The sequence below is a fragment of the Micropterus salmoides genome, unplaced genomic scaffold (assembly GCF_014851395.1).
Source record: "Micropterus salmoides isolate LMB-PRFRI ecotype aquatic unplaced genomic scaffold, ASM1485139v1 Ms_hic_scaffold_15, whole genome shotgun sequence".
In the NCBI taxonomy this organism is placed as follows: domain Eukaryota; kingdom Metazoa; phylum Chordata; class Actinopteri; order Centrarchiformes; family Centrarchidae; genus Micropterus; species Micropterus salmoides.
In genome coordinates, this window is record NW_024040596.1 from 2,645,660 (window position 1) to 2,671,659 (window position 26,000).

The following is a 26,000-nucleotide window of genomic DNA, read 5'->3' on the forward strand; positions in this document are numbered from 1 at the left end:
TATAATTGCACCGGCCAATTCTTTGAATTTAAGTCTAGTTGTGTACTTTTGCGAACAGCTTCTAACGTCCTGTGTTTTTGTCTACTCCAGATGTTCCCTGTGTGTAACTTCAGTCTGCCTGCCAGTCAGGCAGCCCAGAACTGAGCTCAAGGACGGAATCGCAGAATCTGGAGTTCTCTGCCCCATCCCCAACCACCTGGTTTTCTCCGTGCACATTGACAATAAACCTGCCTGAGTTTTTGACACATGCCTTGTGTACGCTCTTGAATCCTTTATGGTGAAAACCTAATAAATAGTTAATAGAGGTCAGTAACATTACTTGTTCTTCCAGTCAATTTGGTCAGTACATTTTACCACCATAACGGACATGAGCTTAGACTAGTTGAAATATTTAAAAAAAATATTTGCAAATGTTAATTCCACAGCAGCCGCTATGCAAAATAGAAAGCCCAGTATAAACAGGTCCTGTTTTTTGATTTGAAGTATTCTTATGGATGTAAGTAACACCTGCATTCAAAATCACACAAAATACTAGTACAGGAGTGTTCAGCTTATCTAAAATAACAGCTCAATCTCCCTGGAAAATGAAATGTTTCATTTTCCATTTATTTTTATATTTCCAATGTAATACGATCCAGTGAGAGCAGCAGTGTAATGGGGTTGGTAGCACAGCCTGCCAGCTGTAGCCCATAAAAATTATATTATGATAGAATCTGAAGCTGATTACAACATTTTTTTATTTTATTTTATTTTATTACAAGTATTGAAGATTACATTGAAGTAATACATAATGGTATCAACACAATATCTGAAAAAAACAATATAATTAAAATAGACTCCTGGAGATCAGGTTCAGATTGTGTGAAAGCAGGTCTGTCTAGAACTGATCATGTAAAACAAGGTGTTTCCCACATAGGCTAAAAGCCTGTTACTTATGCACAGTCAATTACACACTATACAGTTTGAAACAATCACCTTGTTAACCACTAATTCAACAACTATGTAATTAATCTACTGCAATCACTGTATTAACACTGTTTTTAAGTGGACTGATCTATGACTATCACTCCAAGGTTGTTGTTAAAGATAACCTTTCCGTTGGACTCTATACTACAGTCTGGGTGCCGAAGTAACTCCAAGACACCGGCTTTCAGCTCAGGTGAGACTGTTTTACTGAAGTCCAGCACCTCAGTGAGAAAATCAAGTAGCAGCTCTCCCCTCTCATCCCCCTCAGTGAAACACTCAGTGATGTCCATTTGAGATGGCAGCTCGTAGCTCTGGTAGCTCACTCCCTTGGAGTCCAGGATGCTTTTGATGTCTCCTGCGGTCACACACTGACTTATTTCTGTGTTACAGAGCTGTTTCCTGTAGGTCTGCCACAGCTTTCCCCAACCACTCTCACCTGGAATAGATGACATGAAAGTCTAAGTGTATAGGCATGCTAGAGGCTCTGTGAGGCTGTATTTAGGCACAGCGGTGCTTTTAGCTAAATGTTAATGTTAGGGTGCTAACATTCTCACACTGGCAATGATAATATGCAGATGCATGCAGGTATAATGTTGAGATAAAAAAGGGTTCTCTGTGCATCTTACGGCAGTATGCAGCTAAACCAGGTGTCACCATAGAACATCTCAGCAGCACACATGATGTCTACCTGCTGAAATGTCCCTGTAGTCTGGCTGAATGAACTAAAGAGCTTTAAAGATTTGCATATTTGAACACGAAACTACAAAAATGCTCACAAAACATGGATTATGATGGCTCTGCAGCATCATTACATTTCTGGGGATTAGAAAATATTTCTCCCCCTTTTCCTAAACGTGCGATATTATCAACTCACTGCTCTGCAGACAAGCGCATTGGATTTATACTCTTAACACAGTTGAACCTTTTGGCCTAAAGGAAGAACTACATTTGTCATGTTTCCTCTAACTGGTTACACTTGGATTCAGTACTTCAATTTATTTTTACTTTTCCTTTGTAACTTTAGGATATGTCTAATGTATGTATAATGCATGAGGTGTGGCACTTGGACATTACTGATGACAACTCCCACCCCTGGATTCATTAGCCAATATATTTGAAATCCTGTTCAACCAGTTATACAATGACAATTGTACATCTATTCTAGCCTGACTATATATTTTTTTGCCTTGTCTTTGTCCATTTTGGCTCTGATGAATACACAGTAATGTCAAAACGTTGATCTGTTTGCACTAGTAAAGGCTGCTAATCAATCACTGTGCCTCAGTCCCTTTTGGTCATAAACCAAAGTATTTGGACACATGCAAATTTTGCCTTGAAAATATAATCATCAAAGTGATTACAATGCATCCCGAGGAGAACATGAATGAGTGAACCAAATTTATGACAATCCATTGAATAGTTGGCTCATGGTGTTCATAGAGGAAAAGTCAAGAGATCCTTAACATAAATCATTTCCATGAATATTTTGGGCTAATTCATCTACTAGATGTTGAGATATTTTACTGGATAAGGTTATCCTGTTAGTGGCGCCAGAGGAAAAGCCAGGCCATCACCAACGTTAGTAGGATTTATCCTCTGTGAGCCATAAATGTCCGCATCTGAAATGTTTGTTATATTTCAGTCTAAAGTAGCAGACAAACCAACTGACAGACAACCATCTGGGATATCTTGGTAATTGCTGAAATCAAATTATTTTTAAATTTGTAATATTAGGACATGAATGATGATGAACTACTTACTGATCTTAAAAACAAATTTTAAATTATTTTAAATGGCAGTTTAAATTATTTTCCCACCTACTCCATGATAAATCTGTACAGTATATACCATAATGCCTAAAAGGGGTTTTCAGATTTTTACTGAGACTCAGTGCACCGTGTTTTCATCCCTACATGCACTGTACACAGCACGACTAACTCCAACAAATCAGAGAGAAGAAAAAGATAAAATGTCTTGATAATTTAAGATTAGACCCATCCACTTACCAGACACTAGCATGATTAAGCTTCCCATTCTTGTCAAGAAGACTCTGGAAGAAGCTGATTGTAGCTCCAGGATCCTTCACATAGTACAGCATCTGTCGATTTCACATCAGATAATGAGCTGGTAACTGGATTCATAGAGCACCTAATTATAACGCTATGCTAGACAGATGTTCTAATGGGATTAATTGCTGTGGAGCGCCGCCAAATGAATATGACCCAGATGTGTCAAAAATGGGGTCCGGGAGGACTACATCGGCAACACCAACCTGTATCATGTGAATGAAGTCAGCCTTCTTAGTCATCTTTTTCACTTTCCAGTGCTCCTCAAACTCAGAGGCAGTCATCTTGTTCCAAGTGAATTTGATGTAATCTAAATCTGGTTTCTGTGCCACCAAAACTGCATCAACAGACACAAAACAGAGTTATGTAGTTTAATTGTTGCATCACTGTATTTATACAATAATTTATGCCAATTAAAGGAGGTGAGAACTGGAGTGATGTGGGACCGACGACAAGTAGGCCTAATTGTTAACAGCCTCGCTAATTTTGGTTTCAGCTACCTTATGGAAACCTACACAGCCATGAATTTTCTGTGAACTGCTTATTCAAAAGAGGCAAATCTAAGGGCGGGTTCAACCTTGGAGCCTTTACCCCTTTGGTGTGGTTCATTTGGGCGGCTGTGGCTCAGGAGGTAGAGCGGGTTGGCCATTAATCGGAAGGTCGGCTCCCCCTGGTTGCGTGTCGAAGTGTCCTTGGGCAAGATACTGAACCCCGATTTGCCCCTGGCGGCTGTTCCGCCAGTGTATGAATGAGTGTGAATGTTAGTTTCCTTTTGAGCACTTAGGCTCAGTGTATGAATGTGTATGACTGGTGAACGCAGATGTAGTGTAAAAGCGCTTTGAGTGGTCGAAAAGACTAGAAAGGCGCTATACAAGTACGGAGCATTTACATTTACATTTGTTGTGAACGCAAGACTCAAATTCTGATGCGGATCGAGCAACCGCCCTGTAGTCCAACTCGAAGGGGTGTCAAAGGAAGTCTGTAGCGGTTCATTTCTGGTGTGAATGCCATTCGAACCAAAAATAGAAAGCGTACTATTGTATGTGTCATTTCATTGGTTAAAAAAAATAAATTTCCCCCCCTGTTTTGGTGACTAGTAGCATGTTGGCTACGAAAATGTTGAATAGCAGTGGACATACCTGGACTCACGATGAAGTGAGATGCCACTTCAATATTTGGGCTGAAGGGAACGTTTCTCAGTTACTACAGAAGGTGTATAAGAACATTCAAAATATCACACAGTGTTATGTGAAAGTTAAAAAACTGCATCAACAGTACATCAAAGTACTGTATTATGAAAGTGTTTGTTTGAATGGTTTTGATTGGATTTTCTTTTTGTCATATTTAAATGTAATTTTTTTGATTTTGTTGCAAACTGCTTAGGCAACATTGTTTAAATGAAACACTGAAATGAGCTGTATTTGGAGGGATTTGTTTTTTGACCCGCCAACTGTATGACAAATAATCAAGGGCGTGGATTTTAGTAGGGGCATGTCCGACATGGACACTAAAGATTAAAATGAGAAACCCCAGGATCCTTTTATTATAATAACTTTTTGAATATATTATGTGTATGTGTGAATAATTGGTGGTAGCAGAAGCATGTGAAACTGCTGGTCAGACAGCAGCAGACCTGGAGCTAGTATGGATTCAGTGTTTTATTCAAAGACACTTCAGAAAGGTGGCTACTTGCTGACATGAGGGCTTGAATGTGGGACTGGTGGTTCAAAGACCATCCCCATACTACTACTTGAATAACTTTATTACTAATGTATTAGTGAGAAAGCCAAGGGCAACTTTAAAATGTATTCTCTGCATTACAAAATACAAAAAATAAAAAGCATTACCCTTATTTGCTGTTAAATTAAATATTGATTTATTATGGGGAGCAGGTAAATATACAGATACAGTATAGATTTGTGATATGCGAGATAAGTGTGTGTACCTCTGTAGTTATGTAGCTGCTGGCTGCTCGGCTCCACCACCTCGTTATCCACCGTCACCCCTGGGTGCTTCAGACGAAGCACGGAGAGCATCTCTAGGTCAATCTCACCTAGAGGCACAAACAGTTTTTATTTTGAAAACCACCTTTTTTATTGAACTACTTGCCCCACAGTACCCAAACTGTTCAATAATTAAAAAACATAATTACATGGGTACATTTAGGCAACCAGCATGTCATCATGATCCTCTAATTCAGATTGTGCTGCAGATTTCGGATGGAAATAGCTAATAGCACCTGTCAGTTTTGCAGGAAATTATACATTTTATGACTCAAAACAGAGAGTTATCACTATGGTATTCCTCTCATTATCATTTAGCCACAGGCAGGTGATTTTGTTCTACTTCTTATTAAAAGGTGACAAGTTCCTTTGAACAAAGTAAATTTAAACAAAGAAGCTGATCTGGACAGGAACTGAATCTTTCTGATTAGGTTGAGTAATACCTCGCGGGGGAGTTTGTAGTCATTCTAACAGATTTTACAGTCCATTAGAGAATCTGTAACATCACTCCATTATGATACTGACATGACAGCTCAGGTAAATTAAAAAGGATTGGCTTTGACATAAGTGAAGGGTAACAGCACTCATGGGCAAGTAGTGGATTTGCTCAGAAACAAATTAACCTTGCTGTATCACGAGCGCTGGAAACAATGAGCAATAAAACCAAAAACTGGAGAGGTCGCTTTCTCTGCAACTAAGGTTAAAGATTAATCTGACAGCTGGACAAATGCCTGCGAACCCTTGACAGTGATAATAAGGGTAAAGTTTTTCATTGCCGCAGCCATAAATGACAGCACAGCAATAGGAGCAGTTACAGCAGACTGATCAAACAACGCCGTCTCACCTTTGCTGTCGGCCGCAGAGGCCGCTCAGCTATTTGCTGTGTCACATACAGTTGAACACAACATAACTTCAGCAGTGAAAGTGTCTTATAGTGTGTGTCCTTACCAGCTCCACTTCCAACTCCAATGACATTTAGATGGGGCTTTCCATCTCCAATGCTGAGAGCGGAGCAAAAAAAAAAAAAGGAGTCACTTCAGAACAGTCAAGTCTGGAAATTCACATCCTCCAACCTGCCAAATGTGGGTCACATTTTCGGGCTTGTAACTGTCAGTTCTGCCTGACACTTAGATATCTGATCTAGCATCTGAAGCATCTGCAATACAGAGGCTTTGATTGTTGCTACAGCATGTTCTGTCACTCACCGTTGGATTTTAAATAACACTATTACACTTTTTAATTTACTTGTGAGTCATATCTCTCCAGATTCCTTTCTGATTTGCACCCGGAGCAGAGAGTTGTGTTTTTTCTCTGCAGCACGGTGTCGGCCTCTTACAGTTCAAGCTTATATAAACATGGAAAAAATGCAAGAAGAGACATTTCCATAAACACTCACTCATTGTCATTCACATACACACACCTTGTGTAGCTGGTTAATCTATGAGCATTTGGGTAGTCAATTATTTGGTTTTGTGGGCATAAAAGTTACAAACTGCATGATATAACCCATTATATTATATCATTTTATTTATTATATATCCTGACTGCTAAAAGGTAAACTTTTGCCTTATGGTAATCTAGTTAATCAGCAACAAGTTATATGTTTACTAGAGTTCGACCCTCACAGGATTCTTGAGGAAGAATAACAATGTTTGAGAGTTCTGGTTTCTGGTAATGATATAGTGGCTATTATTTTTCTTTACACAAACAATAATAACATAATCAAACATTTCAGGATCCCTTAAATATGTTTAAAATGTAGTGATCTGGACATTTATATAATGAAAAATAAATGTTCTTATGGACAAACTATATAATGGTGACACTGTCTCTGAATTATCTCTACATATATTTTGTATTTTTTGTACTGCAACGTTATGGTACTTCGCCTACATGAATACACTAATATATCATATATCACAAGACTAGGAAAAAGCAAAACACCACAAATTAAATGTACAAGCTTTAGTGTGGTTAGCAGAGGTCCACAGATATGGAATGAGACTGTAATCCAAATGTCATTTGTGTGTTTTCACAAAGACCTTAAGGCAGCAGTTACCTTGAAAATGTTAAATTCTGAATACCCTAAACAGCTGGGGGACTTCTAAACTAGTTATTCTACTCTGATATCCATTAAAAAAATTGTGAGGTAATTTCCACATGGCGTTTGTCATATTGCATCTCACTTATTTAACCAATGTTAAGACTGATGTCTTGTGACCATTTGGTCATTTTGTTTAATTTAGGTGGGGCCTTTTTAGTTTGGTCTTAGGTGTTTTGTAGGTTGCAAACTGCAGGGCTCTCAAGTTTTATCAAAAGTTTGGAGTGAGATTACGCGTGTTAGAGGAGGAGCCACTCAAATATTTGCAGCAGCGGCCCCTCAGCCCCTCAGTTTTTACTAACAGTTAAATTTGACCTATAGTTTATAATTGACCCAAACAAATAGAAGTTATAAAAGTAGGTAAATCTGATAAAAGACTATTGATACTTATATTTCAAAAATACAAATGTAGCCTATCAAAAAAAAAAGAGATTTGGCCCCAAACGAGCCCAATACATTGAGCAGTGCTCAATGTATATCGTTTTAAACATTTCATGGTTTCAGCTTTACAAACCTGAAAATTTGCTGTTTTAACTTGTTATTATTTAAATGTATTTTTTTGTGTCATTTCCTTCATTTCCTTCATTTTAACTAGGCTGGTTATTGCGGCGCTGCAGCCCTTCAGTGGGCGATAAAAAAAAAAAAAAACAGTTCTCAAACACAGAAAGCTGCCTGGCTTGCTCTAAATGACAAAGTATAATGCACATATTCATCTCTTGATCTTTCTCTATCATGGTTCTATAAAGCCCCATGGAGCCACAACCAAATTCAAACCATGTAAAAAACACAGAAATATGTTGTCAATATTCGATTAAGCCACTACTCCGGCTAAATCCGTATATATATATAAAATTAATAGTTTTGGAGAGGATACGACCTCTGTGGTAATTCAGCTCGGTAGAACCCTGTCAGGGCTCTGAAGTGGACCCAGAACAACTCTCATCAGCTGTTGGCTGTAAACACTAGCAGGACTGAAGTTACAGTGCGGCTGTGTTAAAACAATAACTTGGCACAACATAACTGCGCTATAATGACGTTATGCTTTATTAAATGTCACAAAATTATCAAAATAGATATTAGATATATGTCAGTCCAGTGACTGTTACCCGACAACAGACTTGCCTCTCATTCCCCGGTGCCAGGGGGGCCGGCAGGAATTTTGGGCCCCATGACAAAAAACTCAAATTGGGCTCCCTCTCCGCAGTTGTTGTCACCACATCTGTAGGACCTAACTGTCCCATCAAAAGCTTTACATCACTCTAATTAAAGGCTAGTAACGGTCTTGCTTCTTGTAGTTCAATACTAGTACTAGCACACTAAATAGTTCACTATTTGATGCAAGATTCAAGAAAGCCACCATAAAAAATGTCCTTATGGCAATCTTTTACAGTCTCAATGTATTTTTATTGTAAAATTAAGAGATAGAATTCTCTTAACATTGATGAAAAACAAAAGCCTCCCTCTCCCTGTCAGTCAAATCTGCTGGCCACAAACCAGGGTCAACATCCTTTTTATGACTTCTGTCTTCTTCCACCATACATCTCTCATTCTCATCATCGCTCTAACTTTCTTTCCCTTTTTCCTTTGCTTCCACACTTCTTCCTCATTCTACCTGAGGGGGCTCTGGCTCTGTAGGATGTACACAATGCCTGTGATATATACATATATACCGTGATATATACACAGTATATCTATTAAAATATGCTATATACCAATAAATGACTAACACTATAGAACATTGACCCAAATTACCTACAGTTCTGTTTCACCACCACTTGATTAGATACATTAGATACGATATATTTTTGTGTGTGTGTGTGTGTGTGTGTGTGTGTGTGTGCGTGCAAGCTTCTCAAATAAATTGCCCTTCATGATGGGAATAATAAAGTCTGTATCTATAGATGTCATTTAACGGCCACAATTCAATCTAAATTAACATATCAAACTGGATTATTTTAATATTGTCTGTAACTTACATGCAGGCTGAGGTAAGCTGCTCACTGTTTCCAACTGTCCAGCATCCAGTACAGACAGGAGGTTGTTTTTTTATTTTATTCATTTCATAATGGTCATTATGTGAGAAAATAATTTGTTTGAATTTCTGTCATTAATAAATATTTCATTGTCTTTTTTTGTTATGGTAAAAAGAGCAAGAGAGACTGAGAAATCCCCGCAGACTCCCTGGAATGATGCTAACTGGCATGTCATTAACACCATGCTGCTCACCTTCTTCACTGGGACAGGGAGGCTACAGTTATGGGCAGACTGGGCTGCTGCTGACTCACCTGTTAGTCTGCTAAAAGGGGCAGGGACAATGATTTAATATGAATATCTTGCTAAACGTTTCCTTGCACTGATTAAATGTTGATGAAATGTAGGCTAACACTAGTCTGCTAGTTAGCTTATTTCACTGTGGAGGCCAGCTAACCACCTTTCTTGGTGAACACTGAGTTACAGATTGACATCCTTTCCTTTGTCTTTCCTCTCTCTCTTTTCTCCCTTTCCTTTTTTGAAAACCAGATTTTGGTTTACTAGGCAACATTGTGATCACTGTATTTCTGGCGCATCTACTGACTGCAACTAAAGTCACTGATAAGTGCAGGACCAAACCATTTCATGCAGATACAGGGGGGTGTTCGGTCAATATGGAGGTTTACTTTTTGGTCAACGGGATATTTAACTTTTATTGCCACAAACAAGTAAAAACAAAGAGATCATTATTATATTTGAAATATACTCAATGATGATGGTTTATATAATGTATAATCTAATATATTGTATATTAGCTTTTACCTATTTCTTGGGGCCCCTGTCAATCAGGGGCCCTTGGAATTGTCCGAACTTTTCCCCCCTATACAGCGCCCCTGCCAGGTGCTGCCAAGTGAAGACAGACTCACGGGAGGACCCATGTGAGCACTGAACGATTAGTTCATTCCTGCTCCACAGTAGCCGAGATGTCACATGAAAAATGAACGACTCAAACCCAGAGACCCACAGTTATGAGTCCTGAACTAATCAATTCTGTTTCCTGTACTGCCTGCTTACCACAGCCTGTAGCCGAGCTGTCACGTGACAAATGAACGACTCAAACCCAGAGACCCACAGAGTCCTGAACTAATCAATTCTGTTTCTTGTGCTGACGGAGACCTTGCAGCTGCTGTGTGAGTGAACGTAAGAGTCCAAGACTATTCACACGAGTGAAAATGAACGAGTTACTCACTGAGACAACCCGTTCCTCCTGAGTCACATACAAGATTAGGTCAAATTAACGACACGTTCTTTGAACGACACAACACTCCTCTTAACTTACTTCTCAGCGTGAGAAATACAAGGTGTTATATTTCTTGTAAATCTCAACTTAAACATTAATGTAATGAAATCAAATATAAAACCAAAGCTATTTGCCACTGCCAGGGCTTCACCTTTTATCTAGCTTGTTAAAACAAGTTAGAGTCTGGAGCCACCATCATAACAGGCACCTTCTGAGCAACAGAATCTATTTTCTTGTTTCTTTTTTTTTCTGAACAGGTATCAGCAGAAACTCTTTTCTTTTATCAGGGAGCAGCAGAAACAGTCTATGTTCAGTAGCAATTGTCCTGTTAGAGTAAGGTGAAGTGGTCACCTCGAACACATGCCCGCCAGCCGCCGAAGTTGAATTCTCTTGAACTTTTTGTACGCGACGCGCAGCACAAATCATTGGAAGAAAGACTGATCCTCGCTCTTTGTGAGTTTCCAGAATCTATTACTGTTTACAAAACAGGAGGGAATTCGCATGGCAGAGCATCCCGCAAAACTATTTAAAGGCCTATCAGGTAAAGTTATGTAGCCTATAATTTTAATTTAAGTTAAATAAGCTACAGCTGTGTAGAACACAGAAGCCATTGCCATGGTTACTCTCCATAGAGCGCCTACCGTTTACTCGCAGAGCGCTTGTCTCCTGTTTACCTGAGGAAAGAGCAACCCCACGGGGCCAAAGACTACTTTGCAATTTTAAGGATGTTTCATAGACCGACATCTTCCCCAATGCTAATCAGCATGCAGTGTGTAGCTATCCACTTTGCTCTGGCATTTGATCGCTTGTCTTGCTTTAGTTTATCTACTTCTCCCACGCGCTGCATCCAGCGTAGTCTACCGCAGGCTGATCCACATCCCACCCCTCCTCTGGCCCATGGTTCGACTGTACGTATATTCAGAGCCAATGAGCAAGGGACTTTCAAAATAATAAAAACTGTGTTAACGTGTGATAAAATAATTGTTGGTGTTAATTAATTAGCCTAATGCGATAACACGTTAAGGTGCCCAGCCCCAAGTCATTAAATGAGGATTGCATGATTTCTTCAACACTGTGACATCTGTGCACCAACTTTCGTTTATGGAGAAACAGAGTCCGCCTCCCCTTTTTTTCCTGTGAGCTCCGTTACGCGATCTGCACGAATGAGATTAAATCCCGGCAGGTAAAGTGCGCTGTCTGGGATGTGCTCAGTGAGCCAGGATTTGGTAAAACAGAGGGCGGCAGATCCGCAGGAGTCGGAATTAGTTCTGTTGAGGAGCAGCAGTTCATCCGTTTTGTTGGCCAGAGAGCGGACACAACAGTTCCAGGTTCGATAAAGAGCGGTGGAATTCATAGTTTTCACGTGACGTCACATTATTATTATATTATTACAGTGTTTTTATGTGTTGAGAGGAAACCCGCTTGACACTGTTCTTGATCATAAAAGTTTATTACATCAAAGAGTTCAGCATCAATTACAAGCTCTGCAGCAGCTTGGAGAGTGACCCAGCCCGATGGCCACTCTGTCTCTCTGTACATCAGACACAGCTTATATAGGATATGTTTAGGTATCTGTTCCATAGAGGGGTTTGAGTCTGCAAAATAAAAGGTCAAACCCATTGAAGGGTACAGTACTATTCTGAGGTAACAAAACAAGGGGTTAGAGGTCAAATTCTATAGAAGGGTTCAGTCCCTACATAACCATAATCTTCCCATAGAAGGTCACTGACCCTCTGTCTTGCTGCTACAGTGCTATTTTGAACTGTTATGAGTCAAATGCACAAATATTGGATACCACACTATGGAGCGTAATCCAGAGGCGGCCGTCTGCAGCGCCATCTTGGTCTCAAGGGGCTTTGCAGCCATTTTCACTTATCTCCATTATGTCTTACATGATTAGACTATACTTATATTTTAACTGTTTTGAGAATAAACTGAACAGAACTTTCATTACTAAACTAATATCAGCCATTATATCAGTCTTGCTCTTATGTAGTCTTCATTTATTTCACCTTAGCACCAAAATTTAATTTGTTTATTGGTCAACCAGGTCTCTTTACAAAAGTTGTGAAACTTCACTATAACATTATTGTACAGTATATCCCTTTAAAAGCTAAACCATTACGATATATTCTTTACTCTGATGCTATTCTTTTCTGTTGTCAAAGGTGTGGTAACCTTAAACTCATAAAAAGTGTGCGTGTGGCAGATTACCTGGCCAGTATATCTGGCAGCATATTGTGGATGAAGTCCTGCATACACTGATGCTCAGAGGAGCGCTCCAGAAAAAGCTGGAAGGATTTCTGGTACCTGTTATCATCATAAACCAGACTCCTAAGCTGAGATGCCATGGCAAATAATCTGGCAAAAAAAAACAATACAGAAAATAGTTCCATCAGACAGCAAACAGGAGGTCAGGAGGTAATCTGCAAAATGTGTGTGTGTCTGTGTGTTTATTTCTGTACAATTTAGGTTTTATTTTAGCTCCAACACAGTTGCTGTTGCTGACCCTTATACCCCTCACCTATCAGTCAACTAGTGTGTGTGATGTCTAGGAGTTAAAGTCAGGCTGTCAAATTTCTCATTCTAAGACTCACTGTAGACTAAATGCCACTTATTTTCAAGTCAGTTTATAATAGATTGTAATTTTACAATGGTTTGCTTTCATACTGTAGTACTACACTCACTTAATTTACAAAAATACTCTATCTATACTATACTATCAAAGCCGAAGTCAGCGTGTGCTACTAGGTTTTCATGTTTTAGTCATCAGTACTCCACCAAGCCAATATGAAGCCAACTTCCCTCTGACGGATTGTTATTATTCTTGGCTACAGGTGTGCTGTACACGAACATTGTTTCCGGGTCCAGCAGTTGCATGTCATATCTTTACAGTCGTGACAGAGATGCCTATGTATTTACAGATAAACAGCACCATACAGAAATCAGTCCCAGTAATCGCGTACCTCGACATGTTCACAGCTGATCGAAGTGCAAACAAGCTGTTGCTCGCTCAGTGGATGTCACACTGACTGTTTTACATTGTTATTCATTGTACATGTGGTGTACGTTCACATTTCGAGACAAAAGGCGCTATTTTTCCACTTACATGTCGTGCCGCAGCGAGTGCCTCCGGAGAGATCTGCAGGCTACAATAAAACCCCTCCCACTGCAGCCACAGCTTCCCTTAAAGGAGGGCCAAAGGTTGCAAAGAAAATATTCATAGTCTATCCAATGATGTAACACTACACTACATACAAGTTTGACTGTTTTTTCTCTCACTTTGTTGATTTTTAAATTCGACCAATTCGTTTTTCAATGATTAAAAAAACAGGAGACACTGGTTACACAAACTGGTGACACTCCCTCACTTCTTTACAGCATGTTTTGATTATACATCCCTAGCAAACCTATATGGCAAGCCAAGCAGTTCAGAAAAAGGCTACTTGATTTGTTGAAAACATGGTGACAACATGTTAACAATGAAGAAAAGATTGGTAATTGTAGTCATGCGATTGATAGTGCTTCCATTCCATGTCTATTGACTGCCTGGAGGGTAATCAATGTCTCTTGGGGTGAACTTTGGGCTTTTTCACTTTACAAACCTATTACATGCACAAAAAAGCTATATAATTCAATAAAGGCAAATATGACCTCTTTAAATGAGCCTCTGGGAGAATGTAAACAGGAGCATCAAGATAGTGATCATAATATGGTTTTCATCTTTCACATTTAGGAAACAGTGCCCATCAACTTTGACTGCATTTGCGCACCAAGAATCACCGCTGTAAACAGAGTGTGCCTCCTCTCATCTTGCCAATCTTGAGGCTCTGACAGCTCGGAGCATGGTCCCCAAAGCCATTGCTGGATCCAGGATGTTAATGGAGCAGGTCTGTGTAAAGAGTGGACACAACAATCTCTGATTTCCCTTTGCTTGGCAGCCCGAGTCCCATTTTGTCCAGACTGGACTTTAGCCAGGAGCAGCCTTAAATCCAAGACAGGCCAGCATGGCTCCTATCCCGGCTCTCTTTCCTCTCTTCTGTGGCGATTACAGTGCCCGCTGTGGTGCCTCGTCCGGTAAGCATAGGTAATACCTGTTTCAATAAGTGGGGTATTGCGTTGGGAGCAGCTGAGGGGAAATAGACACAGCTATGGCTCAGAAGTAATAGAAGAAAAATATTGTGAGAACACAAAATGACAAACAACATATTATGAGGGAAATCAGAAGTATTATTCTCGCCAACAAGTATCCTGGATTGTTACAGAGTAACCTATTAAACACTTCACAACAGCCAGAATTTATTTTATGATGTGGTGTATAACATATGTGCATTTGACGCATAACAGTTTAACATAGCACTGTAGCAGCTGGATAGAGGATTAGTGACCTTTAAGGGGAGAGCAGAGGTCAGTGGTTACGTGGAGGCTCAGACCCTTATCTGGTGTCCAACAAGATGTCTACACTTATCCTATAGAACTTTGCTCTTATATGGATTGGAGCTTTAGTTTGCAGACTCTGACCCTTATATGGTATTTAGCAGATACCTAAACATATCCTATATAAGCTGTGTTTGATGTACAGAGAGACAGAGTGGTCATCGTGGCTGGGTCACTCTCCAAGCTGCTGCAGAGCTTGTAATTGATGCTGAACTCCTTGATGTAATAAACTTTTATGATCAAGAACAGTGTCACACAGTGACACGAACACAGTTTATATGCTGGTATAGCAAAGTGATGGATAGTATGAGACTTGAACTAAAGATGGGAGTGATTCCACTGCAAACTGCTCAAGACTTCATGGACAAATCATATACAGCTGAACATTATAAAGGAATAAATATTGTGTATGATGGAATAAACATTACATATTACAATTATATTTTGTATAAGGCTTAGTTGAGGTGCTGGATATTTATATACTTTAAAAAGGCTATTCATTAGGCCTATTTTGTATTTTATGCAAATATAGGCTACAGTACATTGTATTGAAATGCATTAATTTGGTTCAACTGTTGTAATTGCCCCCTGGCCCAAGATCATGTAAACGGTCTGATGGCTCCTAGGTTTTAGCAGCAACATTCTCTCATTATCTGACAGTAAAATCATGGGTCTAGCTCTCAATCAGTTAAGTTTGTTTATTTGAATGCGCTTTGTATTTAATTTCTCCACTTTGCCTTTGGTTTGCATTCAGGTAGTCAGAAGAATGTAAGTGGATGCATTGTTCAGACCTCATGACCTGTTCAGACCTTTCCCAAATATTAAAATGGGCACTCTGTAAACAAAACTATATTTTTTATTTTTTTATTTATTGACAAAATTATTATTGTTGATGAAACTATATTTAGACTTATAAATGGAATTCAAGCTCTGTATACATTTATTTTGAATATTTGAAACCCGTAAGGATATTTGTATCACGAACCTTGGTCATACATTTACCCAGCTCTGTTCGGGTGGTTGGGACCATGAAGTCAGTTATCTCTGATGGTTGACGTATTGTGGACCAGGAAACTGAATACGTACTGTTGTAAGTAAAAAGGTACAGTGGTGTGTGTTTATGCAACATTTACAAACCACAATGCATTATAGAATATATCCAGATCTTTTAAGTGTAAGAAAGCATGCATATAAATTACATCACCACAAAAGATACTTTTTAAGTCTTTTTCTAGCAAAAGAGGAAAACTTTTTTTAAACAATAAAAAACAGCCAGATACCAAGATATATGTAAGAGGTCCCTGGAGGTGTGCTATCTAGTGTTAAGACTATACAATCAAGGGTGGAGGAATAGGAATGTGTTAAAATAGAAAATACAATTACCTTACATAACAAAAAAAACCTTCTGTGAAGAATAAAAATACCTGTAATGGACTGTCTGAAAACAGGACAATAATTCTCCAGGACAGAGGGATCTGCACCTTTTAGTGAAGAACAAACACCTGGGGAGCCTGGGGATCAAACAACTGCTTAGACAAAGAGTAACGATGGAAGGATTAGGATCAGATATATCAATTAAAATAGTTGTTGGTGGAAAATTAACATTTAGTATGTTTGGATGTATATCTTACAGATATAGAATAAATAAAAAAGAATATCTCATGCTAGTATTGTATAGGTAAGTGGTTTCCTTCTTTTCAACTGTATTCAGTGTTAATACACTACTGTGATCAATTTCATGGTGATATTAAATTCCAAGTTAGTGTTTAGAATTTTGGTGGTGGGATTAACCCTGGTTTACATGTGCATTAAATAATGTGCTTGTCAGTATGGCACAGTGCTCAGGTATAAACAGGTAGTTGGGCCAAAATGCAGACACTAAAACAAGCCTGGATCATTTTTCTGGATTATTAGCAAGGGAAAAAACTTACAGTGATGTCCAAACGAAAGACAGTCCATACAAAAAAAAGGTAATCCAAAAAGACAGAATAGTCCTCCTAACACTGGTGTTAAGCTCCTGAGTTTAGCCCACAATCACTATCATGCACCTTAGAGAATTTGCCTTGGATTGGGCGTATTCAGAAGAAAACAGCAGAGTGATTTTTGATTATTTATGACATTAATTTCAGGAAATTGTTCTTCTTGTAAATTTCATGCTTTCATCTAGAATTTTCTAGGTTATTAACCCCACCCTGGCTCCCTATTTTTTGGACACGTAAAATAGTCTATCTAAATTTGTGAAAACACTTAGGAATTCAATTATAGACGGATGGACTTCATCTAAGGAACTGTCCCGTTAATTAATTAAGATTCCTCTCTAAAATCACAGAGGCTGCAGGGCTCGCTGTCTGAACGTAATGATATTGTGTTCAGAACTTCATTGCAACCATAGTGGAGCAAATCAGGATGAAATCTAAACATATTTTATGAAGTGGTGTGTACTAATATCCTACTTCTCATTAACACTGAGTACAGATGTGGTGTGCAGTCCATGAACAAAACCTGCTCGGAGCAGTTTAGAGATGCAGCGTAAATTGCCATGGCAACAGACCTCGGATAACACTTATCCTGAAGTTACCTAGATGAGTCAGTTACCCTGCTTCATAGTACAGGCCACAGGCATGTTCAAAACAAAACAGGGCACAAACAGGACCAGACCCACAACATACCAAAGCTAACTAAATAGGCGCATGGACACAAATAAACGGTACACAGACAAAAAAGAAGAAAGACAGGGAAACAGACTGAAACAAGGATCAAAACACAGGACAGACAAACCAGACCAAACATAATGGAATAAGCTACCAGGCAGAGAACTCAAAATAACAGTCAGAACAAAGATAGCAAAACTCAAAGCAGACAGACAGAATCGTGACAGTGCTTCTTTATCTTTTTATTTATACAGGTATTAGCTGGTGATGCCTGTAGGCCTAGCTACTAATTCAGCATCTGTTAACAGGATAAAAGGTTTAATACATCCAAACACTTTGTTGTTATTATAACTTTTATTAATTGTCACCCAAATGAGGGCAATGAAATCACTTGTAACTTCCTCCATTGTCCTGGTTTTCATCTTATGCCAAGTACAGACAACACAACTTTCAGCGTCCGCAGATCACCGTGTTGTACAGAGTACGAGACTTGCTGTCTTGTGACGGGAGTCTTGAAGTCATTGTGGTGTTCAAATTATGTGACTGACCGGTGACAGGAGGGTTACACCCTACACGAGCTGGCAGCAACTCTGTCACTTGACACTTGAAACTGGTCTCCAAACCACGTTTTGTCAAGAAAACATGTGACTGGGGAATGACGCGAAACAACGCGTGGAAGAGGGTTTGTTTATTATTAAAGATAAACATTATAAAGACAAAGAATATGAGTGAAATAATGGATTATCACACGCGGACAGCAGAAAATGGCTGTGTTACAGACAGTTGGAAGTGAGTAAAAAATGCTTTGAAGTGAAAAAGTAGCAGCCTGCTCAGCCAGCTGCCTCTCTTCATTGGCTAAATGTGGATGTCGGTCAGGTGATGGCTCCAGATATTTAGCATGTTAGATATCTGTCTGGTATCGGCGATGCCTCCGCAAGCCTCCTTAATGCATCCTTGAGTAGTTCACACGTAATGATTGGCGAGTGCCAAATAGATCACTGATTTTCCCCCCATCACAGCCTGACGGTTAGCAAGCTCGGTGACTTGCAAATCAGGCCCAAAATCATGTAGTGTGAACTAGGCTTTACTCAAATCAGGGTTTGCATTCTTTGTAAAGTGATAATACGTAGATCATACACAAATGTTCTAATATTATACTGACTATCAAATAGGGCGACAGAGTGTGACAATAAAAAGTAAAATATAACAGTAAGGCAAGTAAAGTAGTAGAGTAAAGTAGTAAAGTAGTACACTACCTGAAGAAAATGCTGCGGCTTTAATTAAAACACATTTAGAATTGTGTTTGAATGTTTCTGTTATTTAACATATTGAAATAATTTTTTAGACTGTGTGATTTATTCTTATCAGGGTTTCTCACCCAAGTACCTAAGTTAAAATCAGGCATTTAGGCCAGCCAATCATTTTTTGCCATGCCCTCTGCACTCTGTATATTTTCCTGCTATTTTGTCCTTTGCCACACATGACTGATGTGTATTTGTGTGCACAGTGTTGCCATTCATTTCATTATGGTACTGTATGAAAATCAGCTTTTAAAATTTTGCTTGATTTAAGCAATCCATCCTGTCAGTTTTACTTTTGTCAAAGACACATTTTTGTTGCATATCAACACAGTGCTACCTCGCACTTCTGCATCACTACACAGACCAAATTTAACACTGACAAGAATCAAAGCAGACAATATTTATTGTGATTTATTTCAAGTCTTAGCAAGCTGATTTTCTCACCATGGAGACCATTTATTTTTCTAATGTAAGAAACTTTAGCATGCTTTGAAATGTGAGGTATGATATTGTATATACTCTAAAAGACTGCCATAAGAAAGACATCCTAAGAGAAGTATGGTATTTTACGTACATTTCTAAGAAAGAGAATGAAGGTTATGCCATGTCTCTTGGCTTGTCCATGGCTCCCACATTTCCCGGTTGTTATAATGTCAGACGGACAGGAATTAGGCCAAGAACCCAAATTAGATTGTAATTAGGCCACAGACCCCATCTGATAAGATTTTAATCCAGGGAATGAATCCCTAGAGGAGTTTTTAGCCAGATATGAATTAGTAGCCAGTAGTCCATAATGTAGTTGTTTGACAAGACGATAACAATATCCATTTTTAGACATGCACCCCTGTTGTTAATAAAAAACCTCAGTGAAACCTCAAGACATTTACTGTGATCCCCAGCACTCAGACTATCCTTTTTTTTTTTTTAACATTGTTACTGTCAGTATTACCTGGATAAGGTCTTTTAAAGTAAAAGTATATGAAAGACAGACAAAGATTAAATTAATGCAATCTACAAATGAAAGAATCACCATTTTGACAATTAAAATGAATGGAATAAGTGAATTTGTATCTGACCTTGTTCTTGTGTGGTTCAATTGATGTCTTTTGCCTCTATAAGCTGACAGAAATATACAGGAATAACTACATCATAATTCTCCTCCTTGAAGAAAACTAATTTTTAATGCAACATCCTGTTGAACATTACACTTTCAGCTTGTATAAAATCCTGCTGCCAGAACATGAACTACAAGCATGGCCGTACCCGTCACCGAGGCCCAGACCTCTGTGCTGTGAAATGATAGCATAAAAATAACTTGACGTTGGTGCAGCTTAGATATTTTACAACACCAAGATTAAATTGTTTGTTGATTGAATTGTGAAACAGGTAACTAGAGAATTTTACAACTGGACTGCTAGTAATTCAATACTATTCATCCAGAGACATCATCTAATGAATCCTGTGCTCCTGTGCAGTCGAGTGAGTTAACTAGATATCTAGCCAGCTAATGTTAATTGTATCCATCCAATGGTAGACTGATACAATTGTGTAATTATATACTATTATAATAATTCAAATTTAAAATGATGCAAACGCAAACATAAAGAAGAAATTGTCTAAATATGTATAAAATGTTTCACTTCAGCGCAAAAGTCAAGTGAGAAGTCATAAAGAAAGAGTCAGGCAGTGAATACAGAGGGTCAGATAGTAGATGGGGTCTATTGTAGGAATTTGTCTCTACTTTAACAATTTCATTAAACACTGACAACATTCATTTTCAACGCATTCTCATCTCAGTGTGTCATTACCGACGCTTTCAGACAGTGTAATTATTTTACGCTAAAGGTACCATTCAGCGTCCGTATGAAACACCATCGTTTGCTATGTCGCAGAAACACAAAGGAGCCAGTCGATATGCATAAAGTCAGTGACTTAAGTTTAGGCACTAACATGTGTGATCGTTATGGTAAGGGTAGTGGGCTTCGGGGGACTGTCAACACCTTTAACACAAACAGACGCTAAAGGGTACCTTTAGTGTCAAAAAACTACCTGAGATGAGAACAGGCCTCATTTTCAGATGTTTTGTGATCATTTGAGCCTCTTCTGTATTTCAGATTCACTGTAAAAAGTCGTTCAGTGCTATTGTCCTTATAACTTAATTTTAAAAACTATATTTATTCCAATAAATTAACTTATTTTTCTTTCTTTGTTTTTTGAGTTTTCAAAAAGTAAAAAAGTGTGAATATTTTCGTAACTTAATATTTTCTATAATAAAATTAATTTAATTGGACTTCACCATAAATTGATTTTACAAAACTCATTTTAAAAGTTTATATCAGACGTATCCTTATGGACGTATCAGACGTAAAAAGACACGACCCGCCCACCACCTGCAGCAACAGAAGAACAAGCCCGGGCAAATCCTTCATTCTCGTCTGTTCCAGAAGTTTATTCGAACGGGGTTTTCTACGGAGCCGGATAATACTTCACGTACCTCATGTAAGTAACTCTTTGTATTGTTAAAAGTGAGATTTTACCCTAATTAACGTCTTTGTGCTGCACAATCGCTCTGTCGAAGAGCGCCAATTTCGAATGTGCTCTAACGTTAACGTTACCTCAAACAGTTTGTTAACTTGAGCCACATAAGTTACTGTATTAATCTAACGTTACGTGTGTGTGCGCGTTGTATAAGTAATGTTGTCTTTGTGTGATAGTTTAATGTTTCAGAGGTGTTTGTAACTTCTTCAAAAACATTGAGTCCACTGCCAACGCTGTCGAAGCTACGACAGACACACGTAGCCACAGCTATTGTTAGCTAAGTTAAGTGATTACTGATAATCGTCGGTTGGAGATGAATGTTAATGTGCCAGTGCAGCAGTTACTTTGGCGAGTACACAATCCACACAATCTAAACAAAACCACATTGATGAGGGAGCAAACATTTGCAACTATGAGTGTGGGCACTGTTAGCTAATGTGGATTGGCACATAGCCTGAAATACACCCACACCGCCCGCGGTTAACACACCTCAACGGTGGTGCTCATTTCCATTCTAATTATGCTTTTACAAGAAAGAATGACTCTGGTAGATTAACAAAAATAGCCTAGGTTAAATTTTGGCAAGCGTTTCCCTTTAATGTGAACTGAATGAACCAGCATTTGGCAGGTAGTGGATTATTTATGCATTTATTTATTTTTCTTAATAAATGAGATTGTTTGTCTTAAATACTTTATCTTGTATCTCAAAAGGGGGCCGCAGAGACCACTGTTCATGAGGACCTAAAAATTAAGAACATGAGCATCTATGTCTGCCGTGAGCCAGATGCAGTAGGAATCATCATTGAGGGAATACCAGTCCTTATCAATCTTGGAAACCTGGCCAAAGCATGCTGCTTCCTGCTTGGGTTGACATATGCACTTAATCTTGAGTATCCATCCAAGCTTTCCAAAACATTTGAGGTGTTTCAAAGACTTTTCGTGGGACTTGACACACTGCGGCCAAAACCAAGCCCCAAGTTCATGACCCTGAAAAACAAACTCCTTGCCTAGGCACTCAGACATGACTGTCACTGCACTTGTGAAAAGCTGTTTTCTTTGTCTGTTCAACATCATTATACATTGGACATAATGGGTGTTATGTCCAATGTTATATTGGACATAATTGGACATTCATGGTGTTGTAATGGTTTATCCTTGTCATGTTTTATACTGTACACAGGTCATACTTCCTGGTGTGAAAAAGTAATTATATTTTATACACACAAAATAGACCTGCTGTGAAGCTGCACTTTAAAAACTGGTCAGTAGGTGAGATCAGTGAGATGTTTGACTAAAGATGTTTCAAAATATTCACATTATTATATAGGTATTATGCCAAGTTGAGGTCAGATGGTCATGCTTGTGACCTGTAATGTTAGTGTTAAAATGTTTCAATATTATGTTCACACTGTACTGTTAAAAGGATAGTTCACTTCAAAATGAAAATTCTTAACTATCCTTTTAAGGTGTCTTACTAACCTACTATTTACAAGCTGAGGTCATGTTTTGTTTAATACATGAATACAGAAGTTCTTGATTGTTTATACTGTCCAGCTCATTCCCACTATTTGGATATGGCATGTGAATTGTTAGAAAAATAGCAAGTGCCTGTTAACTTGATATTAAAATGTTTTAATATTATGTATGTACACACAGTAAAATATACTTTGAAGGTGTTCTTCTAACCTGCACTTTATAAGTTGAGGTCATGCTTTTTTTAATGCATGAATAGATGTTATTGATTGTTAACACTATCCAGCTCATTTAGAATTTGGTTTGTAAATTGTTACTTAATTTTAAGATTTTGTAACATTATGTACACAGAACTGTACTGTGAAGGTGTTCCACTAACCTGCCCTTTATTTGCTGAGGGCATGTTTTCTTGAATGCCTGAATACCAATGTTTATACTGTCCAGCTCATTGCTACTGTTTTGGATATGGCAATGATTTAATAAATGTTGGAAATTGACATAGTAGCAACTATTTATTTGAAGCTATTTACACTTTCAAAACAAAGAAAGGGTAAATTGATCAAAATTAATAAATCAGAACATTATCTACTTATTTTTTTCATTTAAAAGTTACCTATTTTAATTAAGTTTAATGTGTATAAAATGATGATATTTTCTACATTGATAGTACTCAATTTATTGGCTTTTTCTGAAAATGCTACTTAATATTTTTGCATACATTGAAATTCACATTATTAAGTTGTCTTTACTCAAAATATCAGTTAGTTCACTAAACTTGAAAAAAATAGTTAGAAAATGTTGTCTTAATTTTATTGAGTTAGATCCAAGTAACAGTTTTAACAGTGTTCATGGATCAGTCATTGCAACATTTAACTTGATTCTCATGCTAGTTTTCAAGCTATTGTTACTCATTTTGTACTCTCTTAATATGGATGTACACTCAAAAAAATGACCTCAAGCCCTTCTTAGAGGTGATACATTTAAATATACTGTAATTTGCTTTATTTAAATATATCTATTTTATAGCACATGTATATATATGCAAGTTGTTTGACAAAAAATATTAATAGCTTCACTTATGAGATTGATTTACGTTAGATCGCCAAATAAAAGTTTGATTCGGGACCGGTCTTTGCGCATGCGCAAGACATTGCGCTATTTTGCGGTTAAGCCGCCTACGATTTCTGTGCCTTTATTTTCCTATGGGGAGAGTGGTGGACAAACCTCAGGAAGCACTACCCTTGCACTGCTCGCACTGCTCAGAGACGCCGCTGAGCGCCTCTCTCAAAGTTAAAATTATTTAAACTCACCTCGTTGCTGCTGACCTTTAATGGCTCTGGGCGCAAACAAAGCCAGAAGTAATGATGAGATATACCTGCTCTGTGTTTTGCCTCTGTGCTGATGTGCAGGCGAGTGGAGCAGAATTGAAATTTAGCTGTGAAATTGTTAATCTGTCAGTAGGCTTACATTTAAAATTATTGCATAATTTAACAATTTATGCTACATTTTGGCATATCAGAATCAGCTTTACTTGCCAGGTATGTATACACATACGAGGAATTTCACTCAGGATTGTACATTGCTCACAATGTGCTTACTCATACAAAAATACAATAACACAATAATGAAATAAAATCAGACACAAGCTACAGTGAAGACAACACAAATATACCCACTATGAACAAAGACAATAAAGACAGATTGACAAATTGACAAATAACGTTAGTGCAGTGAGCATATTACACAATGTTCAGTGTTTATATTTATCATCAAATTCTTCGATTCCATTCTAGTATTCTGCATCACAGAAATGGCTGTATTGTTGGTTGAAGTAGAGCTCCTATGCACTAATTTGTATTTGACTACAATTAATGATTACTTTTATTTAGATAACATTACATCTGCTGAGCATTTTCTCTATTACTCACACTTCTAATATATGTATCATCTTTTTCAGTTGTAAAGCTGCTTGTGGCAACCTCCTAGTGATGGTAAGTAAAAGACTACTACTAACTACTACTACTACTAATGCTGGTACAAGGTGATTTGTATCATTGTCATTTGTTCAATGTGATGTGCTAATTCTCTTTATTCTCCTTTTAGTATTTTGACATTACAAATGAGCCTTTTTTCCTACATGGTGGTAATTATAACAAAAACAAATTCTCATTTAAACACATTTTATCAATGGCCTACTTGTAAAGTGCTTCTACCCAAAGCCCCTTTTTTTCCACTGCACAGTACCAGCTTGACTCAACTCGCCTTTGTTTGGTTTTCCATTTTGTAAAAGTTGTACCTGTACTGTAGATTTCGAATATTGACAGTTTTACGAGAAGTGATGGCGGAACAAAAATGTGGTTGAAAGTTTTCGGAGTTGAGGAGCTCCGCAAGTGGCTGCGGGGGAAGCCTGTACCAACCCACGGGAGGAGCGTGTGAGGCCGGCCAGCCGCCCGCTCACAGAGCCCTCTGCTCCCGCTGTCACACAGACCGCTGCAGCAACAACGGCAGAGGAAAACACAGCTGGAAGGTTTTCATACTGCTTATCTGTCTTTACATTCTGAGGAATGTTAAAACGTTTTAACGTAAAAAAGAGAAAGCTGTGTGGATCGCTGATGTGTGTGCTTTGACATTACGTCACGGCAGTCATGTGTGTCCGAGTCGAGTAGAGTCGAGGCGAGTTGAGAGAGCCCGTTCTCATCTCAAGGCGTCATACAGTATACCGATGATTTGAGAAAGAGTGACAAAGCGCTCTGGGGCATCCCGTACAGACCGGAAGTGCTACGTTCATGATAAAGGTGTTGACAGGCCCCCGAAGCCCCTACTCATACCACAACCATCAGAAATGTTAGTACCTAAATCTAAGTCAGTGAATGTATGCATGTCGACCGGCTAACCCTACAGCCTCACGGGCCGATGTGTGCAGCTGTAGGGTTAGCCTCCCTTGTGTTGCTGCAACGTAGGAAACGGGGGTGTTTCATACATCTCAAACATTCAACAAGAGGAACAAGAAGAAAAGTATTTTTAGTCGAGGGATCTAAGTAAAAGATGTTCAAATCAAAATGTATTACAAAAATAAATAAAAAAACATAGACGTTTGTCTCATGTGTACGTTAATGGGGGATCAAACAAAAATAATTTATATTATATTTAATTAATAATTTCCTTTCCTATTTATTATAAAAGTTTGAGTTAG

The 26,000-nt window shown here is 38.4% G+C and overlaps 1 protein-coding gene and 1 pseudogene across 1 annotated transcript; one reads left to right on the plus strand and one right to left on the minus strand.

The window, feature by feature from the left end:
• The window catches only part of LOC119903785, a 236,697-nt pseudogene that overhangs the window by 154,524 nt on the left and 56,173 nt on the right, over positions 1-26,000 (plus strand).
• LOC119903791 (histamine N-methyltransferase-like) lies at positions 720-13,393 on the minus strand. Its single transcript, XM_038720031.1, is given in 8 exon segments — positions 720-1,402; positions 2,973-2,989; positions 2,991-3,064; positions 3,239-3,369; positions 4,978-5,085; positions 5,984-6,036; positions 12,622-12,768; positions 13,374-13,393. Coding segments are annotated over 8 exon segments (900 nt in total). The 5' UTR covers positions 13,382-13,393; the 3' UTR covers positions 720-1,040.